The 27,395-nt window shown below is 44.7% G+C and overlaps 1 protein-coding gene and 1 long non-coding RNA gene across 7 annotated transcripts in view; one reads left to right on the top strand and one right to left on the bottom strand.

Annotated features, from left to right (window-relative positions):
* Positions 1–1,732: 1,732 nt before the first annotated feature.
* The window catches only part of LOC139836170 (uncharacterized), a 48,584-nt gene continuing 22,921 nt past the window's right edge, over positions 1,733–27,395 (bottom strand). The window contains exons 1-15 of one of the 6 annotated variants that reach the window (XR_011752702.1): positions 14,646–15,152; positions 10,934–11,219; positions 10,083–10,418; positions 9,068–9,377; positions 8,615–8,715; positions 6,916–8,433; positions 6,032–6,154; positions 5,749–5,803; positions 4,744–4,916; positions 4,389–4,600; positions 4,055–4,231; positions 3,830–3,945; positions 3,508–3,740; positions 3,176–3,418; positions 1,733–2,175 (exon numbers count right to left, since the gene is read on the bottom strand). This is a non-coding gene — a long non-coding RNA (uncharacterized lncRNA). Of the gene's footprint in view, positions 2,176–3,175; positions 3,419–3,507; positions 3,741–3,829; positions 3,946–4,054; positions 4,232–4,388; positions 4,601–4,743; positions 4,917–5,748; positions 5,804–6,031; positions 6,155–6,915; positions 8,434–8,614; positions 8,716–9,067; positions 9,378–10,082; positions 10,436–10,933; positions 11,220–14,645; positions 15,153–27,395 lie in introns of those variants that run through there. The other 5 variants (XR_011752705.1, XR_011752701.1, XR_011752703.1 and 2 more) reach the window with 5 other exon arrangements.
* Positions 23,765–27,177, top strand: LOC139835337 (uncharacterized). The gene is made up of 7 exons (XM_071825198.1): positions 23,765–24,143; positions 24,576–24,650; positions 24,735–25,287; positions 25,669–26,054; positions 26,352–26,554; positions 26,657–26,810; positions 26,911–27,177. Exons 1-7 carry the CDS (start codon positions 23,835–23,837, stop codon positions 27,040–27,042), a joined length of 1,812 nt encoding a protein of 603 aa, XP_071681299.1. The 5' UTR covers positions 23,765–23,834; the 3' UTR covers positions 27,043–27,177.

Raw genomic sequence — 27,395 nt, 5'->3', positions numbered from 1 at the left:
GGGGCCCTCGTGTGGCCCCCTGACCTGCCCTCGTGTGGCGATGCTATCCATATCAAACGACTCTGCCGAGCCTGTGGAGCCGAGCGAAACGGAGATGACGTCCACCCCGTCGGCGATGGCCTCGTCAAACGCGGCGAGGATGTCAGAGGTCATGCACCCGTCTGATTGTTATTTTGGAAGGTTCTGCTGAAAACTGCATAGAGTGGAGATTATTAGATTACTACTGTAAAACTGGGATATTCTCGTATTTCAATTTCTAAGAAACGAATTTTAGCTAATTTTCCTTATAAGTTGCACATATACTGCAAAAAAAGGAAAAAAATGACTTTGTGAGGTTGTGATGGCGTTGCTTTTGGAATTGCGAACTGCGTCGCTTCAGGGTTTGCGAATAGCGTTGCTTCATTGTACCATTTGATACTTCACGATACTAGCATGGCTAATTTGCTTCCTCATTTGATCTTCACTACAGCTGATGGCACTGGAGGCAATATACGGGGATAAAAGAAGGCAAATAACACAACACATCTGATAGATTATAAATATGCATCTGATAAGGTTATTGGTATTTCATTTCCCAGGTAAAACATTCTACATAAGTTGCAGGTCGGAAGAGACAGGAAGGATGAGCAAGAGTGCCTACACGAAAGGTCGAATCCTCTTTAGGGCCGGCCGGCCGGCGATCCATTGCCTCCTGCCGCCACCCCCAGTCTCTTGGTAGGAGATCATGTCGACGACGAGGATGTACGTGTAGAGGAGCTTCTTCTCATCGGCCATGGCCATCTCATCTCATCTCCTCGCCGACGCCAAAGTTCAAAGTCACAAGTCACACACACGATACCCGCACGCGGTGTTTGACAATGAACTTGTATTTATAGAGGAGGGAGGCTGGTTTGAATTTTCATCGAGGGAAATGCTGAGCGGGAATGAGTTTTCGGTCCTTCTCTCCTCTCCTCTTGGTTCGTAGCTTGATGGTTGGTTTCATAGATTACTGATGTGAGTTGCCTAGGGAAGACAAACAAACGCCCCATAAATTAGTCACCCTTCCTTAATTATGCGAGCGAGCGTAGAATTTGAGCATACGAATTACGAAGTGAGTAATTGCTGGTGCAGGTCAAGGGCTGGATTCATGTCCTATTAATTAAGTAATTCCTTAATTCACGTACTGGATTCATATCCATGTTTGTTTTTTTTGTGTCCCCAAGGTCTTCTCCTTATCTAGCATTTGCCAGTTCGGCTGAAATTAGTGCGTCCAAAAATGATGTACATATATACATATATTTTGGGCAGACTCGAAAACCCTTCATATAGATTAATTTGCAAATCCTCACTTTCTCAATTATGTTGCCTAGCTATTTCATCAATCACAATGGTTGGCATGGTGGATTCTTCCGCCCTCGTGGAATATGGACTAGAGTAGTTAAGTAGGCCGCGAATTTGGGAACCATGAATCACACAATCGAGGTTACCAAATCAGAGAACCCTATCTATGAGGTTGAAATCCCACATAAATAGACAGGAATCCAGCATGTAAAATATTCTCTTTCAATAGTTTTTCATTTAGCCCAGAAGAAATGACTTTTTTTTTGCAACCGCTAGCCCCCACGCATAGTCAACTCGAGCTAGCAAGCTCATCAGGCTTGTGTAACGGTAACTTGCAGGATTGACCATGATGTGGGTGGGGTTGACCGCGATAAGAGGAACAAGACATATCAGGTCTAGTTAGCTTGTAAAACCAACATGAGTTGAAATATTCCTGGTATTAAAAAGATGAAGCACGTTGGTAATTACACATGAAAGGAGCTCAATCGACGGCTAAAGTGTTGGAAATTTCCGACATGACCTTAACTCTATTTTGGACATCCACATCACTTCGCAAACAATGAACTACTAGTACTAAAGATGACAAGTGCAAGTAGAGAACAAGAGAATAAAGAAATACACAGGGAAAGAAATACACCTACTGATTTGGACAACACAATTCGACTACTTAGTATTACAACAAATGGAACAGTACTACATATGCCGCCGGGTCAAGGCATAACGGACCGGAGGCAAGCCGCACCACCCGAGCCAGTTGGCGATAGACCATGTCTGCGGAGCCGCACGAGGACGAGCCGTGTAGTGCTCCAGTGACTACTTCTTTACAAGACACCTTCTTTACAAAATGTTTCCAGGCTGCACAACATACAAAACAATGCTATAAGACAAAATAGCAAGGCTAGAAACAAAGTAGAACCGACAGCATGTTAGAATCTTTTCCACATTGTGGCCACAAATATGCATAATACAATTTATGTTGATGGATTTCTAATCATATATAACTTCAAAATGACTAGTACCTACTATCTCCTATTCACATCAAGCGATGGCTTAATGTATCACCACCACCTGCTTAAATATATTTGTCCCAGATGATGAAAATCAAGAGGCTCAGGTACCAGCAACCAAATGTAACAGAATTTAAGCCACAGATGTATAGATGCATTATTGCAAGGGTTGGACGTGTGCCTTGTAACATAGTATATGTTTTATTATAAAATCATATAAGAAACTAGTGTAAACACCTATTAAATAAGAAACCAACATATAGAGCAAGACCACACAAGGTACAGTAGTACCAGCTATGCATCAGTACCATAGACTCAAATCCCAAGCAATGATTTATATCACTAGCGCAAAGTTTCCTTAATAATGCAAATGCAGATGAACAAATTATTAGAGCACGTTCAAGCAACTCAAACACATGTGCATTCTACTCTTACGTCATTATAGATTAAGTGCTTCTCATGGCATTGCAATCTGCAGTCATGCTGGATCTAGTCCAAAGCATAGATCAATAAGGGCACATTCTAGCAACTCAAACACACATGTGCATTCTACTCTTACGTCGTTATAGATTAAGTGCTGCTCATAGCATTGCCACTGCAATCTGCAGTCATGCTGGATCTAGTCCAAAGCATAGTTCAATAAGGGCAGCACAAGATATCCTCGACATTTGAACAATATTTTGCCCTCAAATTAGCGGAAGTGCCCATGCTCTAATTTTGATTAAGGAAATTAGTTAGAGAAACTAAAAATCTAATCTTTCCATGCAGGAATCACATTTTCTCACTCTAGAAAACATAAACAGCACAGTCCAGGGAAAACAGGGAGGCATCGAGAGAGAAAGGGAGACCTTCCGAGGGGGGGACGTTGTGATGTAGGAGACGTCCAGGTCGAAGAAGGCAGGGGCAGCAGGTCGTACTAGACTGCTGGCAGCACCAGCGGCAGCAGGAGCTCCCGTGGTTGCCGGCAGCAGCTCCGGTGAACAACACCACTAGAGGACACCACCACCAGAACACCAACAGAAGGCACCGCCACCAGAACACCAACACAGGGCGCCAGCGCCACCACACCACCACCAGAACAACAACTTGACCTGAGCAAAATGGAATCGAAGCATGCATTCAAACGCAGATCTGAGCCAAGCGGTTCAAGGAGGAGGGAGATAGAAAGAAAAGTGCTTACTTTCGGGCACGGGGACGCAGTTGGAGCATCAGCTCCAGGTCGAAGAAGGCAGGGGAAGCAGGTTGTACTGGACGCCAGCAACACTAGTAGGAGCTCACATGGTTGCCGCTAGCAGTTCTGGTGGACAACACCACCAGAGGGCACCACCACCAGAACACACAGAGGGCACCACCACCAGAACACCAACGGAAGGCACCAACGCCACCACACCACCACTGGAACAACAATGTGACCTGAGAAAAATGGAATCAAAGCATGAATTCAAACGCATATCCGAGCCAAGCAATTCAAGGAGGAGGGAGATAGAAATAAAGGTGCTTACTTTTGGACATGGGGACGTAGTCAGAGCAGAAACAGGCTTGGTCGATGTAGTGAGATAGCGAGGACGAGCACAAGAAGAAACTAGTTACTTTAGGTCTTAGCTCTTTTCTTATTTAACTGAAAATCGCAAACAGAAAGATCAGCCTCAAATGTTTAGTATATGGAATTATAATTTTAACTCCTAAATAAATGAACAGAGTTCGAGCCAAAGAACACAGCCAGTCACCTTCACGGTACTGTTTGAACTAGGTTTATAACCATTGTTCCCCTTGGCGTTCCTAGCAGAAGTAAAGCATCTTGTTGTGCACATGGAGTCTTCTGAGTGGAAACTGCTACATATTGCTCGACACGAACATAATGATGGCCTATGGAGTACTTTTGCGGACCAACTCAAGAACTAGACCTGAAACACAGTTATGCTTACATCAAGTAAGGTAGTTGCGGTTATGGAGTAACACATTTGAATGTACGATTGATCTAGTAGGTGATTCAGAGACCTAATCAGCAGATCACACACGAATCAACACTTTATTTAATATAGAACTGAGGGATTTACTCACCTGAGAATGGCGGCGGCTGATGCCGATCTCTAAGCACTTAGAGGTGTCATCCCGCCAGCAAGCGAGACCACCACCGGTCAAGCACGCGGCAACCATTGGAGGGTTAGGGAAACTATGCCTGCAGCTGCAGAGGGACGTAGTCAGGGAGGACATCAGAGTAGCAGCTCAAGCATGCGACCAACAACACGCGCTTGGGTAGGTCTCCTCCTTTTCTGAATGGGCACAAGCATGATCAATTATACATATACAGATTCATGCCATTAATAAAATAGCAACAAGAAATAACACCACCAGGCCATGAGGGCCATGATTCAGAGCACCACAGAGGTGGTTGCAAGATAGAAGGAGCATGTACCGTTCGGTTGTAGCAGAAGAACACCACCGCCACCATGGTTGTGTTGCTGTGAGCCCACCACCATCAGGCTGACGGCGGAAAGAGATCAATCAACACGAGAATGGATACTCAATCTTGCATTCCACGAATGTAGATTCAACCTCCAAACTATTCAATTAAACAAAGGCCGAACCCTGCATTTCATAGTTGGTGAATCAGTAAGAAGCTACACCTCCATGAGTATCGAGTTTGAAAAACACTCTGGCTGAAGAAGAAAACTAATGAGCATATGTGAAAAATCCTCAAAAGCCAACAATTGCACATATGAATGGCATATCAGTCTACCAGACTTAGTACATCTTTCATCAACAAGAATGTAAAGATGAATGTATTCAGATATTTGAATCCACCATTCTAAAATGAATAAGAAACATGCACAAGCTTCGCTAATATATGCATATATGTATATACTTACCAGAGAAGCATCACACAGACGGACATACCATTGACAATTCTTGAATAGAAATCTCACTAGACATATATAGCCATGCTGGACCAACAAAATTTATTTATGGACGATGCTAAAAATCCTATCAGTCTAACATATTAAGCACACACGCTTGCATCAACAGGAATATAAAGATGAACCTATTTCACAATTTGAGTTAACAGTTCTAAATCACAAGCACATGCTTCACTTTCAGTCAATACAATTAATCTTCATGCTGACTCTGTGTACATAGACATGCACATGCTTACACAGCTCATTCACTTGTCCCTCAAGAAAACCATGGACACACTACTGGCATCTGATGATGGCTCGAACATGTTCTTCCAACGGAACTTGGGGAGAATGCATATTGTTGTTTGAATCAAATCAAATGAATGTCAAGACACTTTCTTTAGTCCATGCACACGCTAACCAGTAAATATCAGCGCTAAAGCATACAACAATACCGAGTATACCATCAGATCAACTTTTTTGCCAACAATAGAATTTCAGTATAAAACTTGGTCCTGTAATACCTATACTGCACCTCATCTTCTTTTGGCTATCTGCTTCTTCACTCACTCCACCAATCTACAAGAAAATGATAAGCAAAAAATGGTTTCAGTCAAACCAATGAATAATAAATCAAGAATGTGTATTTTCGTTGTGTTTGAGTGAATCAACACTTGCTTAAGGACACAAAAATTCTGGCAGCTGAATTCTTATTCTTGTCTAGCCTATTTATTTGCATTTGGCAAGAAGATAATGCACATCTGTAGTAACAATAACAAAGCGCCAGGGCTTAAGAGAGTAGATTACCTTGATGCCATTTAACTTGCGCTCCAGCTCATCCACAACCGAGCAACAAGATATTGGCAGTGGCCTCTCCGCCGACACCAGAAAGAGCAGAAACATGTGTCCCACAGAGCAACCAAGGGTGCACTGCAGAAAAAAAACATTAGGTACAGATCATCAAGATAAAAAATAATTGCTACAGTTCAGTACATGAAAAGTATAAGCATGCATGACATTCTCTATGCTTGGCATGCAGAATTTTCAAGAATAAAAATTAAATGCTAAAAATCGGTACATCTTCCTAAATAACAAGTATTACCTCCATTCCGAAGTATAAGCCTTATATTTTGGAACAGAGGTGGTATCACTTTATCATGCTGATTGAACTACAATTGCTTAAGTTCTTCTAGATCCAAAGAGATGATTTTTTTCCAGGAGAGCAAAAATGTTGAAGTGGCTGGTATACAACAAGGTCTGAGATTCCAAATAAAGGACAACAGACCATCTCAGACTCAATGGATTGCTATATTTGATGTTGTGCAACTTAAAAATGAATGGGCATGTTCAGGTAATTTTCTCCCTATATTCGCTACACTAAATAGCTCATGTTTCCCTTAGTGTAATCAATAAGAGGGTTTCCTAACGCAAACAATCTCTTCTATGTCCAGACAGACAAACCAGCAATCTAGGTTCACGTATCCATGAAAAGGCACTAGCTAGTCAAAGTGTTAAAGTAGATAAGTAGAGAAAAGCTTTGGTTTAGCTAGCAAAATATAAAACTTTTTTCAGTGCTCGATTCAAATATGACATAATATTCAGATTCATATAGGAGAGCAATAGCTCAGAAGTTACAAGTATTTGCAGTACTAATATAATCTCCAAGTACAATTTCTAGGAATGAACTTCACCATGGTATGCTGAGCAGGCTCATCCTCATCAGTCCCCCCTGGAATAAATTCTTGAGCTCACAGCGGAAAACCTTGCTTTTGAATTACGTATTTCAGGAAACCTTCATTTATGGAGGATCCGAGGAAATTTATGAGTTAATTGCAACAAAATAAAGACATTTCCTTTAGAGGCCAATTTCATCCTGACTAGGCAAGGAGTTTATCGGGCATCCGTACGGGCGGGGCCGACCGTACCGCCCGCCCGTACTGAGCGCCACCGCCTTCCCCATATCAAGGCAAACCCTTTTTGTAAAGTGCACCACACCAGAAACGCAACGTAGCAGCCAACATTCGCCCCAGTGCGACAACAATGCTTCTTTAATTTTTAGTGTCATCATAGAAAAAGAACATGGTTATTCTAACTACCATGCACTCCAGGAAATAAAAATTAACAGTTGCTAAAGGGAAAGATATCTATATCCATTAAGGATACAAAAAAACTTCAAATCTAGCTTGGATATCTGACATGTAGCTTTGACAGTCTTCATTTCAGAACCACCAAAGATGGTTACCAACACATATATCTAATGGGACTGTAAGAAAACACTAGTGAATCAAACCTCAAATAGATTGTGAAATATATTGTCACTGATATGATATCTTACTTCTAGTTTCAACTTTCAACATCGTACATCAACATAACATGCAACCTGGAGGCTCGGACCAGCTAGGAGATGACTAGGTCTAGGTGGTATTAAGATAATATCGGAACAAAAATGTCAAGGAAGTAATAGATAGGAAAGTACAAATCAAACTGAACCAAAACCTACATGTCAGCTACCTGGCTCAACACAAATCAGATGATCTTGAAAATTAAAGATATATCTAAAACTGTCACAACTTCACAAATTACAACAGGATGTGACAAAGCATTTTATACAAATCCAACTCAATTTTATAGAAGTAATTTTGGTCAAAATTCACTGAATTTGAAACACAATTCAACTCAATTTTATAGAAGTAATTTTGGTCAAAATTCACTGAATTTGAAACACAATTCAGTCATATCCCAAACAAATTCGGCAGACAATCTATTTATTTGTACCATCTCAACTTGGACATATTCAAATCAATTTCAAAAAGATATGAACGCTAAGTACAGATAATGAATGCATCTTGGACTGGAAATTAGAGAGAAAATAACCGTCGGGGTGGTGCCCAGCTCGTCGCCGCGAGCCTGCGCTCAGCTCGTCGCCGCCAGCCTGGGCTCAGCTCGTCGCCACCCTCCAACTACCTAGGTGATCTCCTTTGAGCCGCCAAGGAGCTCTTCGCAGATCTCAGAAGGCCTCCGCCGCCGAGCGCTTGGTCGTCGGCCGCCGCCCGATTCCCTCATCGCTGCCATGGGTGCGCTTCCCCTTGCCTGATTCCCTCCTCGTCGCTTCCATGGGTGCGCTTCCCCTTGCCCGATTCCCTCCTCATGACCTCGTCGCTGCCATGCGTTCTATCCGTGTATGACCAGCGGAAGTCCACGAAGCTGAACTAATTTACACGGAAATCACGGACAGCAGAATTAGTTGAAATGGCTCAGGCAATTGATGCTACGGATATCACGGACGTGTCCGTCTACATCCATAAGGCTACCCACTCAGTAGTCATATGGAAGTGCAATGTACTGAAGGAAACACACGCACATCATTCAGAGTAAGAAGATTGATCTTACTCTGAATCCCATAGCTCCAACGAGCCCTGCTACTCCAATCGATGACAAGACTGGGCATCGGTGTTCGGACATACCAGGAGAAGGTATGTAGGTGCAAAACTCTGAAATATTCACAACATGGGGAAAATGTAAACCACTAGCTCGATGGAACAAAAATAAATAAGAAAATTCAAGGAAGGCACAACCCTTCCCCAACCTGGTCTGTAACAAGTGCTAGTTTCTCGATGTGACGCAAGCCAAGAGGATGCAACATCGTAACAGAGAAATAGCACTAACTACCACCTTAAAATGGGTGAACCAAATTTCCATAATGCAATAGAAAAACATCACCAGTTTTGATACAATGATATGGTCCGTTCAGCTAATTGAACAAAATGAAAAGATTATGTGCCTTATAGATAAGCAAGCATAAGAAATGTAGAAATATAGATAAGAGTCACTACAAAACTATACCTCTACATTATCAAGCTTTGCTCTTTGCATCAGTAGCTAGCAGCCGTGATAAATTAAAGTAGGAGAATCTCAGATACAAGGAGAGCATATCGCACATGATTTCATCGCATCAGACAAGCGCAAACTTGGGGCCTTCAGAGCTTAATCACAACAACAGATAGCACTCATGGAGAACATGAAGAGAAGCTCCCAGAGGTCGCAGGCCCCGCTGGTACTATCTCTGGCCTTGTAGCTCGTAGTAGAGGCAGCATTCTAGCAACCGGTGTTCATACTGGCCCTTCCACAATAGAATGTCCCAGTTTGATAAATCCTGTGAGTAAAGCATGGATATCAACTTCTAAAAAGGTACATAACATCCAAACTTAAAAAAACACTTAGATATTGGCAAAAGGGATTTCATTTTACTCGCAACATAAGAATAGGAATAGTCAGCTGTTATCACTTTACTCTTAAGCCTATACCAAGTAAGGAAAATACTCCTAGTCAAACCATCAAGAGGGCTAACTACTGGAGGACAATAAGACTGTTAATCAGGTAAATAAAGAGCATGACAAAATAAGTGTACTTTTGCAAGCTAAAACCATTATCAGGAATTACATATATATAGATGGGAAATGTAAGTGCAAAATAAGAAATTCTAGCGTAAACCATGATTGAGCTGAGTACATTGAAATGAAACCAATGGTTGACACGTTATTAAGTAGCACCTGCCATGTCAGCAAAAAGAAACAAGAACTTGAGTTAACAAGTTAGGAAGATAGCTTCCAAAAAATAGAGCTAAATCAGCCATAGCTTGACTTTTTGTTGCTCAAATGAATCGCCAAAAATCCGGTAACCTTCTAGAGATTTAGTCTTTTAGTACAAAAGCTGAATCCATTATCATGATACGAGAACAATGATTAATCAGGACTACCAAGTAATGTGTACAAAGCAATCACCTAGATACCCAAAGGATGGCTGGAGCAGGACATAGCAAGTAGGCTAGAGGACAAGGCAGAACAGTAAAAAAATGGACCTTTTGCATGGCATCATCAACATCTCCCTCGAGCTCGAGATGGGGATGGACGAATTCCTCATCGAGATTATCTAGCTCATTCTCCTCCACCCCTTCTGGATCATCATCCACATCCATACCCTACTCCAGCCCACTCCTTGCTCCAGGTGGCACGGACAGTGAAAAAACATAGGAGTTGCTGATGGAGGTGCGGGCCATCAACCTCTCTATCCAAGCGGCGGGGAGGGCCGAGTAGGGCAACACGGAACATAGCGTGGAGGTGTCACTGTTCGTTGGCAAGAGTTGTGTTGTACATGGTTGTCACCTTCCAGTGAGGCACGCATCTCCTCTCTCTGTCTACCACAACTAACCACCTGTTAATCATGTATAAAACGAGTAGCATGAGCAAATATGTTTTACTTTTGAAAGTTGAAACCATTATGAAGAATTGCATGTATAGAGATAGGAAATAAACAAAGTGAATACATTGAAATGCAAACAATGATACTTGAAAAGATAATAAGTAGAACCTGCCATGCCATGTTAGTAAGTAGAAACAAAAACCTTCTGTTAATAACTTGAGAAGATAGTTTTTTTTTATTTCAGGAGACACAGCCGTGGTCATACAAATGTACGGAGATGCACTTAAATGTTCAAGATATAGAGCTATATCCGGCTTTGTTTTGTTAATCAAATGAATAGCCAAAAAATACGTACTACCAGAGATCGATTCCAAAACATCTCAGCAACAGTAGCTATATGTGGATGTTTTGAATTGCATCCTGTAACTAAGAGAAGAAAGAACTAACTAGCATATCATTTAGAGACAGAAAAACACTCTAAATAGACCTAGAAATAAGTGAGAGGTCTACCTCACTATGGCAGAACAAACTAAACGAAGACATGCAGTAGTAGCAGCAGCTAGCAGCCTTGGTTCGTCAGCTAGGTCAGGGTGGGAATGCTTCAAATGCCTCTCAGCTCTTGGTCCGAGGGCAAGGAGGACCGAGAAGGAGTGCACATGGTGTTGCGGTGACGTTGGTCACTGTCCGACTTCGGCGCCAACAAGAGCGCCACTGTGGTCGCCACTTCACGGTAAGATGCACAGCGTCTCCTGTTCAATCTCTCTCACATAGGTGCTCAAGAATATGTCCGATCAATCTGCAAATTATTTCCACAAGCACAACTAAGAGTTTAACTCCCAAATTTGATAAGGTTATAGAGAAAGGGAAATACATTTGTGCTTACAAGCATGGGTGTGGATGTTATTTCTACCATCCATTTGCTTTAAGATCCGTAAAAGAGGAATGTGAGAAAAAATGTTTTGTGCCATTTTCTCTAGCTGCTACAGCCGTGAGACGAGGCGAAAAGTAAGCAGACATGCAGGAATCCCGGGGCATGGACGGTTGCGTCGTCATAGGCAGAGCTAGGTGCAGGATTCCCCTAAAAACCGCGACACTATTCATTGGCTTGTCTCTCACAGTCACAGCTATTCTCCTCTCCTTCTCCAGCCGCGCTTCTTTCTCCTTTCTCGCTCTGGGCCATCGAGAACGTTACCGGCGGAAGAGAGACGGCTTTGGGAAACGCCTGTGGTCGCTTCCAGGACGAGCTGGAGCGGTACATGGACTACATTCCCGGCGGGCGGCGGCGAGTGCCCATCCGACGCGGCGCTCGAGCACCTGCTCATGCACGGGGCTGCGACCTGCGAGCCGCTGCCTCGGCGACGGTGCCGGCCGCGATCTCCGGCGAGGTCTGTGGAGCCCGCACTGCTGCCGAAGAGCCGGTGAACCATGCCGTCGGACAGCAGCGTCGTCTGGGACGCCTACCAGCGGAGGAGGCGCTCGCCGCGAAGCCAAAGGGCACGGTGCCGTCGGGCTCGACATCTCGGCTGCGTCGGCGACGGCAGACGAGCGAGCGCTGGGTGACTGTGGTGACCACGACCGGTACTGGAGGAGTGGCAGTCGCTGAGCCGCACGGCGCCATGCTGTACGCGAAGCATGGGGCGGCGGCGGTGGCAGAGGCCATCCACTCCGTCCAGAGCGCCATGTGCGGCGCCATGCAAAGGAAGATGAAATCCGTCGCCGGGCTGCTCTCCATGCTGGTTGAACTACTTTTTTTCCACTCAAACTGAATCTGATGTAGAGTACTCCGTATTTGTTAAGATTAGTTGAATAGACTTTGTTAATGATTTTCGATCCAGAACTTTGTGGTATGATTAGCACGAATCTAACTGATGGGTCGAAGGAGGAGAGCACATCCATAAAGCATATAGAACAGCATTGGCGACAGTAATCCTTGGAACAAAACATAGTACTCCTACATGGCATCCATTGCTAGCAGAGTAGCAGTTCAGGAAACAGCTTACGCTACATCACACAAAGTACATCACACATCAGTATTCCAAAACTATCTGCTAACTCCTACATGGCTAGCTGCTAAAGGAAGACTTGAACAAATGATAACATCTCTCACAGTACAAATCGTGGCTTCCAATCAGTACAGGCGTCGAGCGCGGAACTGGTGTTGCATTGTGTTCCAGACTCGGCGTCGACAAAACGCCGCCGGTGACTCAGTAACTCGTGGTTGCAAGAATCGACAGTTTGGTTCGCAAGGTCAGAGAACGAGTTGCCGTCTTCGAGCAGCACATAAGGGATGCAAATTCAGCGTCAGAGAGCGGGCGATCCTGTTCTTCCCTAACTCCGGCGTCATCAGTAACCTGTTTGTTTTGGACGAAAAACAGTTAAATTGAACAGCTTCTCTGTTTCACATTTCACAAATAATAAAACAAACCAAATTCACCTCAGCAAGCTGAAACAGCAGCATGTCAAGCTGTAACCGAAGAAGAAATTAGCATTGGCAGAAGGGATTGCGCGTTGGAGATAAGAAAAGGAGCTCCGGCCGGGCAGCGACGTAATGTACATGCGCGTTGGCGGTATGTCGGAGACGACGGGAGGTGCATGAGCTGCAACGCGGAGGAGCCGGGGCAGCGGCAAAAGGCAGGCGCGCAGATGGAGTGGAGGAAAAAGATGGGATCTTGCCGGCGGCGAGGAGAGAGAGAAAATGGCTCACGCTGTCCTCAACCAAGCTGAGAGACTACGGCACGAGCCAGACATCTTCGCTACGATAGGTGAAACTGCTGGAGCGACGGCATCGCGCCGATGAACTCCGGGAGCGCGCAGGTGAGGTTGACGCTGTTGGCCGAGAAGTTGAGGAGGGACGCGCAGTAGGCGAGGTCGTCGGGTATCGTCATCAAGGCTAGCAGGTTTTCGTCGCGGTGAGCGCAGTCAACCCCTTAAGAAGCCATCGACGATGGAGGTGAAGTTGTTGTTGTTGATGAGGATGACGAGCGAGGCGAGACCAGCGAGCAAGAGCAGCTCGCCGGTGAGCCTGTTGGAGAAGACCTCCAGAGTTCGGTGAGGTTGTGGACCTTGAGCCCGACCTAGATGGCGGTGATGGCGGCCGTCGGAGTTGCAACCCACCCTGTCCCATGGCTTGGGAGAGCAGGGGTCGGCGGAGGAAGTTGAGGAGAGAAGGGGAAAATGGATCCCAGGGGGCGGCACTCTGTCTTGGAGGGGGCACCACGCTGTGGAGAGGACTGGAGTCACGGATGTGATGCGGAGCAGCCGTCACGGCCATTGCAGATCTTACGGCCATAGACAACGGGCACGGTGGCGGCGGGGCAAATGCTCGAATCTTGTCCGCGGCGAGAGCATCAGGAATTTGAGGAGAGAGGGGAAAATGCAGCCGCGGAGCCTCGCTCTGCTTGGCAGCATCCCTATCTACTGCTACTGCTAGGTCTGGACATGGGACAACACCTAACCTTGTGCAGCGGATTGTACGAAGGAAAGCCAGAAGAAAAGGAGAGTGAGATGACAGATAAATTGCGGGAGGCAAACAAAATGTCCACAGAAGCACGAATCTCAAGAAAAAATGAACGGTACATAATACACCCACACCCATGCGTGGGTGTACAAAATCCACACTCAGAAACTATAGAGAAATAAAATCATTTCGCAGATAATGTCAATATACGAACAGGTTTTTCATTTACAAGTAAAAAAGACAGAAGCGGTGAAATACTCTAGGTAATGTAATGTAACACCGTACTAACATCAAGCACAACAAGATTCTTGATGGCCGCTGTACCAAAATCAGGACGTACCACATCAGGCCCAAATTCCTATCTTAGTGACTCCGGCGCTAGTACATAAAAAAGGTGAATCAATACATCGATACCCAGATTTGATCAGTATATGATGAACTACAATCCAAACCAATATTTAATACATTAGGTGCTTTCCAAAAGAAAATTGCATCTCACCAACCAAAATTCATGAATGTTTGATCGCATCTTGTAATAAAATGAGAGATAGCTAGCAGATCACACAGAGAAGAAGCGTGCAATTAAAGAGACCTAGAAAAAGAACAGACCCATAAAGAGATTCTATCATGATCTGATGAACCAAACAGAGGACGGAGAACCAATGTTTGTGGATGATGTACTAGTATTTAAAAACATGGTGAACCGATGAACCAACACACAGCTTTGATGGTGAAATCCAAACGATTTTGCAGGGGAAAAATGACCTTTTGCGGGGCGGCGTCATGGAGGGCGCCTCCGTCGAGCTGGGGCTGGGCGAGCTCGAGGATGTCCAGGTTGCCCCCCCTTATCCCCTTCTGCCATCGGAGGAGGCTGCCCCTGCAGCAGCTGCAATCCATCCGAGATGGAGAAAAGGGAGGAGGAGGAGGGTCAGCGGGAGACGCAGACACCCAGGGCACTTGGACGCGCTCGCCGGCGGTGATGCGGGGCCCGAGATGGGCGACCGGCGCTACAACGTGGACGCCTGCATCCGCGAGGGCCGCGGCTGCTTGCTGGATACGTCTGCTGCAGGTGGCCGCCGAGCCGCCCCACCGACTGGCTATTCCTCGCTGTAGGACTAGAGAGGATGGGAGGGGGAGAGGGGGGAGCTGGTGTGCTGGGTAGGGAGATTGGAGGGGAATGCGTTGGGGAGAGGAGGAGGCGGCGACCTCGACCATGGTGTGCTGCGGGCGGAGTGAATGCCGGCGGGTGGATGGCGGGGGAGTCGAAAGGTCTTCGGGAGGCTCGAGGCGTTGGATCAGATCATACTACTGGACAATCTGTTGTCGCATTGGCTAGATCAAGAGGCGTTGGATCAGATCATACTACTACTACTGGACAATCTGTTGTCGCATTGACTCCATTTTCGTTTCGCGCTGGATTTTGTTTTAAAATGGGGGGTGCCGGAGTAAAGGATTTGCAATATGGCCATGCATGCATCCACACGTGTTACGAACTCCCTCCTTACTAGTAAAACTAGAGGATACCCCGCGCGTTGTTGCGAGAAATTAGGCATTATACTTTGAAGAGATTATATTTGACTACACATAACCAATGTCAATATGAAGAGCGGAATTATTCTTTTAGTTCGCATTGCATGATTGATAATACCCATCCAGTCTCCGCAAAATGCAGGAACATCTCATAACAATTGAAGATTGTTTGCATTGCTCTAACATTCTTTATTCATCTAAGAAAATCTTTATTAGTAGATAGCGAAATCACCATGTTTATTGTGTTCAAATCATTTGCTTGACCAATAACTCATATGAATCCATTACCCTGCTTAGAAGCAAATCGATAGCAGGACATATGATGATAGAAAGAAATATTCGGCCGGAGGAATGTAAAATAGTTACGTACTGCATTTATGATATCTGAACTCTTAATAGTCTGCACCCAGACATGAACTTTTGAGAAATGCCCTGTTCAGAAGCAAATCGACAGAAGGACCAATGATGTTAGAAAGAAATATGCAGCCGGAGGAGTTCAAAATAGTTATATATATTAGATATTTACGATAGCTGAACTCCCAATTGTACATCAATGCACAAAAGGAAATATAATTGACAGAATATTAAGGTTAACCTGGAGGAATGCATCCCTACTTGAGGAATCTACAAAATGGCAACCAAGATAATAATAATATACCTCAACAATTATTTAATCCTGAAAATAGGAAATTAATTTAAAGAAAACATTAATCAGGAGAGGTAATAGCAAGTGGCTACCCAATAAATATCAACACGATGCAATGCAAAGTTACCCGACTTCATGTCTTCACCTCCAATGCAATATCAGTACCAATGCCAACTGTTCCTGGAAAGGTTTAGGTAGCTTGTGAGACAAATATCGGGCTAAAAGAGGGGTAAATATAGCGGCACTTAAAATCCATGGACCGAGCAACGAACATCAGATATTGGTAGGGAATAATTGGTCTTAAGATATCATCTTGTAGGCTTCTTCTCCTATCGATCACTAAGAGTTCAGTGGATCCCCATCATCTTACTGTACGTGATGGAGGCTGCAAAGCAGAAACTTTGTGGTCCTCGTAGAGGGAGAATGGAAACTGGTAGGAGAGGACATTAGCAGCAGCATGGCAGGAGAGTCTTGGCGGTGATGTGTAGACCACAACCAGGTGGAGAAGGCAGTCACCTCATGAGGAGGGGAATGGGAATCGGTCTAGAAGAGTAAGAAAGGATACTAAGAGGAAGTATGGGCAAAGAGACACTGACCAGTAGATTCATATATACATATGAGATTGAGGGGTAGAAGAATTCAAAAAGATTAGAAGGCATCAATGCATAGCGTCAGGAGAAGATGGAACGTGAAGAGATTCCCAGAAGATGAGCTCTCTATGAAAAGAAGAATTAACTGATAAGCCACTCGGTGGAAAAGTATGCATGTATGAATAAATTACATGGACCAATTAGAGGTTTGCTAATGTAGATGAATAAATAACATGAACCAATTAGAAGCTTGCTGATGTGGCATGCTTGCATGTTGAGAGAAATCAACTTAGTGGGTTGCTCCTATTTAGATATTATAGATGTAGTGCATATGAATTTTTAGACAAATCAATGTAAAGTTTGACCAAGTATGTATAGAATAAAACATCAACATTTGGAATACCAAATGAAATACCATTAGATTCATCATCATTTATATTTTCATACAATATATATACATTAAGTCTTGTAGATAAAAATAATTTTATCTATAAATTTATTCAAACATTACATCTTTTGACTTTTGAAATATGTTATACACACTGCATTGTGGCAATGAGGGTAAAAAGTTTTATCTCGAAAAATCGGTTTGTGACCTGATGATGGTGGATGACCCATTGAGCCCAGACCGAGCCACGTGCATGAGCATTTTGCCCGCCGAAAGGCGATTCGAAATCGGACACAAACCAAGACGATGCGTTGGAAAACCTTGAGCTGAAGCGCTAGACTCTACATGGTTCGTCGAGAACCTGACAACACCCAAGGTGCCAAGAATTAATCCCACATGAAGAACCAAAGGGGGATATGCATACACCAAGTACAAGAACACATTGGAGTGTCTATGGCGCCATTGAAAGGCATTCAATATATAAGAGTATGTGGCGGTAATCGGTGTATGCATATTCCCCCGACCACAAACATGCGGCATCAAAATGTTGTCACCATGGTCAAAAGTCGGCGCCACCCCAAGACGCCCAAGCAATTTTGCATGGGACACCATAAACACAACCTAGTGGCTATTTTGGGTTTCTAACGGTTTTTTTTTTGTGTGATGTCATGTGTCCCCCTAATATACGACTCATAAATATGCTAAGTTTTCGTCCAAAGCGGTGACTTTGTGTGACTTTTCTCTTTGATAGTAATAATATCATATGACGTAGGAGCAACACCAACTCAAAAATAGTCCATGCAAGCGGAGGAGAGTTCCCGACCTTTCCTCGCATATATTTCATGCGAAATCCTAATTAGTGGGTTCTCTGAGGTCTACCCATAGCTTTTCATCTAAAATGCATATTTCATGTGACTTGATTACTCCTTATTTATGTTAGACTATGTCATAAGGGCACGACCAACACAAAAAAAAAGTTACGCCGCGTCCAAACAAGAGTTAGGTTGATGGCCTCAAAATTTGCATTATAAGTGTCAAACCTTCTTAAATGATAATTTTGTCCGTGAAGAAAGTGTCAATTCAGAGTTGAGCGCTAGATTTTTCTCTATATAGGACCCTATATACCCATATAAGGACCTCATGCAAGAGTAGGAAAGTTTTCGATCCTTTTTCACACATATTCATGAGAAGCCCTGACACGTGAGCAATATCACCCCCCCAGGTTTTCATCGAAAGTGGTTATTTCATGTGACATAACCTCCTTTCTTCTAGAATATGTCGTTGCAACGCAATCATCCCAAAAAGAGGCCACGTTCAAACAAGAGTGGAGCCGATGGCTTCAGAGCGGGAGTTTGCACTATAAGTTCACAATCTTCCTAGCGGGTAGTTTTTCTTGCAGATAATAAGTTGTCAGTTCGTAGTTGTGTCACTAGTAGGAATTAGCTTATAGGCGTAAAAATAATAGTGGCGCGCTATAAAAGTTCCATGATGTCGGTATTTGGACAAAATACCATTGACGTGCACAATGTTCGAACACCGCTAGTAGTGGCATATCAACGGTGTAGCGCCAGGGCATGGCACACTGTCACTTTTGTGGGGCCCGACAACCTGGCCCGAACAGAAAAGGGCGGTGTGGCCCACTAGGCGACGCCGCTGACGCATACCAGCGACATAGCCCATTGGGTCAGGCCGCCGACTTTTTCACATGACCTACCAACAAAAACCACCACATCCTCTTCCTCACCTCCCCGGCTCCCCACACTACTTAATCCCACATGACTGGCTCCCTCCCACTCCCAACCCCGCCCCGTCCGTCGCGCCGCCACCAAAAGATAGCTAGTGTACTAGAACCAATGAATCAATCACATACATGCACGACACTTGCTACTTGCAAGTACTGATCCATGAAATATATAGTAGTACTTTCCATTGCTGGTCATGACAATCATCAAATTTAGATGATCAAGATTAACAAAACTAAAATGATCACAATGTGGATTCAACGGCGGGGTCTACCAGGAGATTTCGCCATGTGTATATACTTAGGTGTCCACTGTTTGTGTGCATCATGTACACGCCACCGAACATGCACGTGACTGGTCTGGACATGCGTATAACATAAATATTATTAGTGGATGTTATTGCATTTGCTAAAGGAAAAAAAAGTAGAAGCTAGAGCATATGTACCCGTTGTTACATTTGATCACAAGGATTAGCCATGAACAAAGAGTGAGTATCCATGAGTGGCCTTGCTAGCTAGAGAAAGAAAGAAAATTAGAATTTCTCAAAAAAAAAAAGATAATCAGAACCAGTTACATACTAATCAAACCGGCTGACATGCATGCATGTAAGCTGTTATGGCATCAGCTAGCTAATGGCGACCTCGAACGCAATACTAATAGATAGTGTAGAGTTTCAAAAAAAAAAAAAAAAAAAGATAGTGTAGTGGAGATGGAGATGGAAAATAGAGAAAATGTGGGCCGGGTTACATAGCCATATTCGGCCAACCTGGAGCAAGGAGGCCCGTTCTGCTTCCTTCGCGCTCGGCACCGTTCGATGGAGAATTGGAAGATCATCGGCTGGAGTTGATTTATTCGGCCAACCCACCATTTTCCTCTCCGCTCCCCTTCCCGCTCTGTCCCCTCCAGCGACGAGAGAGGCGGCGGCGCTCCAACTCGTCGGCCGGAACCATGTCGGCGCTGTTGGCTTGCTCGCCGGCGCGCGCGCGCGTCGTTGCGCGCGGCACCGTCGAGTTCGCCGGACAGCGTCGCGCGCATGGCCGTTGGAGCCCGACTCCTTCCCGTGCGCCAGTTCGCCGGCGTCTGGAAGGGACGCCGACGGCAATTAGGCCATGGCCGTGCGGCAGGTGGACGCGTCCGCGCTCATCCCCGACGACCAGCACGGCCACCAAGGTTGATTTTTTTTTGCCTACTACTGAGACCAATCTAGCTGTACACCCAAGATCTTGATTTTTGTTGGAGCAGAAATAGAGCTCCTTTCCACGTTTTGGGTTGCAGATAGATGCAAACCAGGTCTATGTGAACATTTGGGAAATATGCATTTTGAACAATTTATAAGGAGATTTGAGTTGTTTCAGTTTAGTAAATTAAGCATGGATTTTTTGTGTGTTAGCAAACTGTCCTTATCTGCAGCTATTTAGTTAGCTAATTTCAATTGTTTAATACTAGTTTCCTCACCAATTGCTCTAATTAGTTAGCTGAAACTTTAGGTTGGTGAAAAAAAGATCAAAGTTTGTTTCTTATTGAAGTGGACAGTGTAGTGCAATCAGCTGTTTATGTTATTGCTTTGGCGTGCCAGGAGGTCGATTTAGTAGCTTGTTAATTTTATTATGTTAGGAAGTTCACTTATGCTAATCGGCTATTGAGCAGCTCGAGCAGTAGGTGGATTGGACAAATCTTGTGTGGACATCTTGGATTAGAGTCTCATGTACATCTCTAGCTTCCAAAAAATTGTTTCTTTTCTCCTGTTGAATAAACTGAATTTGTAGGCAGCAGAGGAAGCCTGCATGTATGGGTTACATATTTTTCAGGTTCATAGCATATCGGAGGGGGAGGGGAGCAGAAGGGAGGTAAGCTCAATGTCATCAGCGACGTCCACCTCCGCCCTTGCTGGCTTGCGCTGGCATCGTAGGCGTTCTTCTTCGATGCCCATGGGTTTAGGTAAGTTACTGGTTCCTACCATTGAGCCTATGTCATGAACATGATTATTTGAAGTGTTTATTGGCATGCCATGCATCAGGTCAGGCTGTTGTATCAGAGTGATGTATAACCATTTAATGGCATGGAAAGATTTTGATCTGACCACGTATCGAAATGTACACAATTTGGCTGGGAGTTGCAACATGGGCCTTTGGTGTTTTTATGGACCGTCCGTGTGAAGAAGAGCTTGTATGTGTTGGCAGTTTGTCCTTGCCTGTCATGTTAGGATGCCCGCCTTGGCTGAATCTGGTTGAATTTGGTCGTAGTGATCATGCAACTATGTAGCAAATCTGTTCCTGTTGTGTTTCGGCTTTTTAAATGCAAAATGAATGCATATACACGTACCATGTGAGCAGCATGTATACAAAATGTTTAGTGTTGCTGGCATAATGTTTTGCTGAAGCTTTGCTTGTTGAAACATGCCCTTTGTTGTTTTAATGGTATCCATCTGTCTTTTTTTTTTTTTTTTTGAACAAGAGAGGGGTCCGGAAGACCCCAGAGAGAATTCATTGCATACGTGGCGGGTACAAATTACATCTAGGCCCTTTTACATCACTCGCACTGAGAAACCTAGGATTTGAAGAAAGGACCTCGAAAGTTACAAAAAACACCCTGGAACTAGAATAGGAAAAGCAATCAGATCCAAGGATGTCTCCACCACCAGACGCCGGTGATCTCCAGACGTCTCCGTCGAGATACGGCACCGATATGCCCAGCAGCACGCTTCCGGCGTTGCTTAGCATCCGCCAGCCATCTCTCCTCCTCCGGGGACGGAACCACTTGTCGGTGGAGAGGCGTTGAGCTCCGGCGAATGAAGCAGAGAAGGCCTCCGTCATGGAGGTTGTAGTTGGGCCGCCTTTTCGGCCAAGGATCGCGCCGTCGACGAGGAGCGACGCGTGTTCCGCACGAAGGAGCTCCGACGATGAAGCTCCGTAGCACCCAGCAGGCATGCTCCGAAGAGGAAGCATCCAATCCGTGTGCCCGTCACTTCTCAGCTTACCACCGCGGCAAACCAGAGCAAGAAGAGGGAACGACGAACTCGGACAGCCTCCACACCAGCAGAGAAGGCAGGATCCTTCCCCACAGGCCAAAATCGGCAAGCCCTTCCTCTGCTCCTCCTCGCCACCATGGCCGGCCAGGAGAGAAGAAGAGACACACCTCACAGCACCAGGACCACTCCCCCCCACGCCACCACGGCCGGCCAGGAGTGCAACACTTGTGCTGAGATCCAGGGAAGAAGAGGAACCTGCAGCCACCAGCTTATTGGGGAAGGCGATGCTGCTCGATGCGTCTCCTCCCTCCAGCCATCGGAGTAGAGGAAGAAGCAGCAGCAGCCCTAAGATGGCCTGGATCTGGCGGCGGAGATCCCGGCCGACGCCTCCACTAAGGGGCATGCGCCCAAACTACAAAGCAAACCTAAGATCTACACCTAGACTACTCCGGCGCGTCACCTTCACCGCCTCCGGCCGGCTATTCCGGCGGAGTGGCTCCGGGTCGGCCCGGTCAAGGGAGGTGGGTTGTAGCAAGTAGTTAAAGCCTAAGATTGATCAATGCACGAAGAAAATTACCATTTGGTATCCATCTGTCGGAAGAGTGTAGTTTTGAAGAGCTGTACAGATTTGCGAAAGTTTAATGGTGTTCAAGTACAAGACGGCGTGGGTGAGAGTGAGGCTCTGCTGCTTCTTGGAGATGATGCTGTTGGTGCCGTGTTTATGTAGAAAGATTAGTGCTTCAAGTCTTGTACTGTAGAGTCTTATTTCAGAGATTGTAATTGATAGTATGTACTCGGTTTGCAACCTTATTAGTACTCGGTTGAAAAAATAAATCCTCCATTTCCTGGGCGTTTCTTATTAACACTTATTTAGTAGTACGTATATGTTTGGACGATTTGTTTTTGTAGCAAGTTTGGCTAGTGGGTGGTGCGATTGAAAGAAGCAAAGCAAGTTTGCAAATGGATGGAGGAAGAGAAAAAATAGGTTTGGTTCAATCAGGAATTCGTTGCGTACAGATGGTGGAATCGATGGATGGATCAAGAAAGAAAATGATTGAAACATCATAAATGGAGTCGAGTAGTAGCTGCCGCTGGGGTGCACGTACTTGGGCGAGTTTGAAAATCAATCGACGCAGTTAAAGAGGCAAGTTTGGGTGGCGCAGAGTAAAAAACCAAACCCGCGGGGAAAAGCGTCAAGCTTGATTGAATAATAATAATAATGAATTGATTGGATTAAGCAAACGGATGAAAAGGAAGGAAACGGGAACCTGTGCGCTGTATCGTCGTGCCCGTGTTTACAGTAAGTAGTTATTTTTTTCCTTTGATTTTGTGGTTTAGCGTGCAGGGAGCGAGCGAAGAAACAAAAGAGCGCGTCTTATTATTTTTTTTCCTTTGATATTATTTGCGGGAGAAAAGAAAAGAAAAGAAGTATAGCAAACAGTGACCGAACCAGGGCGATGCTAAATAGCGCGCACGCTGTTTGCCGATTCTGAGTGCACGCGCTATTTATTTGTTTGGGCGAAGAAGAAAAAAAAAAGGAGAGGGTGGTAGGACTCCGCGAAAATGTATCGCTTCAACAAAGAAAAAGAAAAAGGAGGCCGGCATCCAAATAGTGCCTTCCATGCATCGATCGGCCGTGCGCGGAACCAGCCGGCTGAACCCAACCATCTTTCTCTATTTTTTCGTAACGCAGTCTCTTTTTCTTTTCTTTTGATTGCACCGAAACGGAACAAACGTGGGAAGAAAGTCAAGAAACCCGCGCGCAATTATTACCAAGTCAATCGCGGACGTGACAGCTGTAGCGTAGCGGGTAAGATTTGGGGGCCAGCTCACCCAACTCCTTGGCGCCCGTGTACATAGCTTGCCGTTGAAACTCGTACCACGAGTTTTTTTATAAAGTTTTTCAAACTGAATTTGTTTTCAACTCGGTACAAACCTAAAAGTATAATTGCGTATACATCCAAACAGGGCCCAGGAAACCTACACAAACGCAACGGGGGACGATCGGCCGAAAAAACCGAAACAGCATCGACACCGCTCCCCCGAATCAGGGACTGACCCCGACTCAACGGCAACTCCGAGCTCCCGCCATGGCAGCAGCTTCCGTCGCCGCCGCGACCTCGCGAGCGGTCGAACCCCACCGCAACGCCTCCCCGGAACCGTCATCCCAGGCGCCCTCCTCGTCCTCATCGCGCGCCGCAGAGGCAGAGGCGGGACCGGTGTCCTTTGATGGCGGCGCCGAGGAGGGCGAGCTCCACCTCGACTCCCCGTGGGTCGCGCCGGCTGAGGCGGACTCGAGGCTGGAGGAGGCCGCGGCTGCCGCGGGACTCCGTCTTTGCGCCGAGAACGAGGCAGAAGCAGATGAGATACGGGACAACCTGCTGCGACAGGACGACGAGGTCGGTCTACCAAAATCAAAATTGGAATTTTTCATCACTAATCTTACCTATGATCTTGATCTGAGCTATAGCGAAAAGTTGCAATGCATTTTCTCAATTAAATGCAGTCGTGACGCTGCGTCTGATTTGTTATTTTGGAAGGTTCTGCTGAAAACTGCATAGAGTGGATATTAGATTACTTACTGTAAAACTGGGATATTCTCGTATTTCAATTTCTAAGAAACGAAGTTTAGCTAATTTTCCTTATAAGTTGCGCATATACTGTAAAAAAAAGGAAAAAAAATGACTTTTTGAGGTTGTGATGGCGTTGCTTTTGGAATTACGAACTGCGTCGCTTCAGGGTTTGCCAACAGCGTTGCTTCATTGTACAATTTGATACTTCACGATACTAGCATGGCTAATTTTTGCTTCCTCATTTGATCTTCACTACAGATGATGGCACTGGAGGCAATATACGGGGACGATCTCGCTGTACTAGAAAACAAAGGAGCGCTCCGCCATTTTCAGGTTACTTATACTGTCCATCAGTGTTTTGTTTGGGTGATAAAAACTTTGTTTTGATGATTTTTTTTTAAATTTCTTTAATTCCAGATTTACATACGGTACGAATTGCAAAATGCCGCTGAAGTGTGCGCTAGGTTTTCTCCAGTCAATAGAGTTGGAGAAGACAGAGGATTTCCTGATGATTGTATAGAACAACACGAGGAGGATAAAGGGGATGACTTCTCCTATTCTTGCAGCTTTGAGCACCTACCCCCTCTAATATTGACATGCTTGCTCCCGCAGTCCTATCCAAGCAAAGAGCCCCCATATTTTACAGTCACCGCTAAATGGATGGACGGGCCTAATGTTTCTCAGATCTGTGAGATGCTTGACACCATTTGGGCAGAGCTGCCGGGGGAAGAAGTTGTGTACCGATGGGTTGAGTGGATACACACTTCTTCTTTGCCACACCTCGGGTTCGACAACAAAATAACATTAGGTCCAGATATTCCTAAGCACAAAGGAGATAGCCGTGCAATCTCTAGAAGTCTCTCATTGGAGTCTGTGATCCCTTTGATGCTCAGTTACAATAGTAGGAAGTGTCATCAAGTTTTTCTTGAGGATCTCCACATGTGCATGATTTGCCTTAACCAGAGCAAAGGTAAGTTTTTTTTTTCTTTTTTGACTTCTTTTCTGTTCTGCAGTAGTGCCAAATAATGAGCATGCCTAGTTATTATTTTCTGGCCGTTGGTGGCTTTATTAATTTAAAGCTGGGCGTAATGCCTAATGTTTAAAAAAGTTATTATTTTCTTTTATTGGGTCTTCCTTGGAAGAATACCACTTGTTCTATGGCATCTATTCCACGCTGTGCTAGCTCTTCTTGAACTGTCCCACGGTGGTACCAATCTGCGGTTAAAATTTTCATAGCTCACAGTAGATAGTATAAGAACCGTCTGGCTTCTAATTAAGCATATTAGGAAATTCAATTGGGCCCATGGAATTTTATCCTCCTTGTAGACTAACTTTCATTTGGAAAAATCAGGTTCAAACTTCATCAAGCTTCCGTGCGAGCACTTGTTCTGTGTCAAGTGCATGGAGACCTTATGCAGGATGCATGTGAAGGATGGTACTTTCTTTCAGTTGGTATGCCCTGATACTAAGTGCAATGTTTCTATTCCGCCGTATTTGCTAAAGAGGCTTCTGGGCAAGGAAGAATTTGAGCGTTGGGATAAGCTTACTCTTGAGAAGGCATTGGACTCAATGTCAGACGTGGTCCAGTGTCCAAGGTGTGCAATCAGTTGCTTGGAGGACGAGGATAGCAATGCGCAATGCCCAAAATGTTGTTTTGTTTTCTGTTCGGTGTGCAAGGACCCACGCCATCCAGGAAAGTTGTGTCTAACTCTGGAAGAAAAGCTCCAGCGGCAGCAGGTAGAAATACATCTAAAATCTTTAATGTTGTATGTTTGAAACTTGCATCTGTTGTTATACCGCGCAATTGGTCCTCACTTTCGTAGTCGGGGTCGGTGTACCTTCATAAAATATCTGTTGTTTTCTTTCCAAATCTTTCAAATATCCAATATGCATTTGATCTGCAAATCTCTCATAGATCTTCGTAGAGTGTCATACGCTTTTGGCACCTCCTTGGGGGCATTACATGTCATATTGACTGCTGAAATATAACTTCAGGTTACTGAACATCTGCCGTCTTCAATTTTATCTTTGCAGGCATCAGGCAAGATGGCCACACGGGGGATGGTGGAGGACATGATTAGTGTAAAACTGCTTTACAGCAATGCTAGATCATGTCCAAAATGTCAAATGACCATCAGCAAAACTGACGGATGCAACAAAGTTGTGTGTAGCAGCTGTGGTCAGACATTCTGCTTCCGCTGTGGCAAGGCTATCATCGCTGGCTATGCCCATTTCAGGTTGGCAGTCTGAACTATGCAGGGTCTTTTATATAAATAAAGACAAAGGTTCATAATCTAGGCTTACTTATCTTTATGCATGCATGTTTTAACAAACTGCAGCGGGAGATGTGACCTCTTTCATCATAAAGAAAAAGACACAACAGACTGGGGCAAGCTGCTGGAACAGTTAGAAACAAGAAATCGCGTACGTACTGAAAAACAACCTGTAGGCAGTACCATAAAATGTCCAAAATGCCGTCAAAAAATTTATAAGGTAATGAACCACATCATTTTTCAGACTGGAACATTCTGTTCCACATTACAGATCACCAGTTTGCCTCTATTGCATCTAACCAGTGGCCATATGCATTCAGGATGATGATAAATATATTTTCTGCTGGTCGTGCCAAGCCAGCTATTGCACACTGTGCAAGAAGCAGGTCCAGTTTGCCGGGGAACAAAGCGAGCACTGGGGCTCACAAGATTGTGTGAAGATAAAGTTCTAGTGTCATATCCCTACTCCCACTGTTACATTCTTTCAGATTAGGTTGCAGTATTGCAGGTTAGGGCTTTCACATTTGATGTATGTTTTATTGGGACACTTTTCTTCTATTCTGACTAATCATATCCCTTTTGCTAGTTCTAGTCGATCACAATTAAATTAGTTCTAAGTCGACTCTAGTACCGTTAAATTTGTATCGTGATTCATGCACATGAGAATTGCACATATGTGTGCAATTACACATATTTTTCTCAGTGCACATGAATTGCACATAAAACTTAGTGATGTCATAGAATTTATCTAGTTCTAGGTCGAGCAAAGTACTAGCCGCATGCAATCAATTAAACATGACATGCG

This window comes from Lolium perenne, chromosome 2 (genome assembly GCF_019359855.2).
Source record: "Lolium perenne isolate Kyuss_39 chromosome 2, Kyuss_2.0, whole genome shotgun sequence".
NCBI classification, from domain to species: domain Eukaryota; kingdom Viridiplantae; phylum Streptophyta; class Magnoliopsida; order Poales; family Poaceae; genus Lolium; species Lolium perenne.
The sequence above is the reverse complement of the archived record's forward strand: the minus strand, read 5'-3'. Positions and strand labels throughout refer to the sequence as shown.

Excerpts from the sequence above, each read along its gene's own strand:
- LOC139835337 (XM_071825198.1), top strand. The coding sequence starts at position 23,835 with ATGGCAGCAGCTTCCGTCGCCGCCGCGACCTCGCGAGCGGTCGAACCC. Across the intron at positions 25,288-25,668 it reads TTGCCTTAACCAGAGCAAAG|GTTCAAACTTCATCAAGCTT; the intron begins GTAAGTTTTTTT and ends TGGAAAAATCAG. Across the intron at positions 26,555-26,656 it reads GCTGGCTATGCCCATTTCAG|CGGGAGATGTGACCTCTTTC; the intron begins GTTGGCAGTCTG and ends AACAAACTGCAG.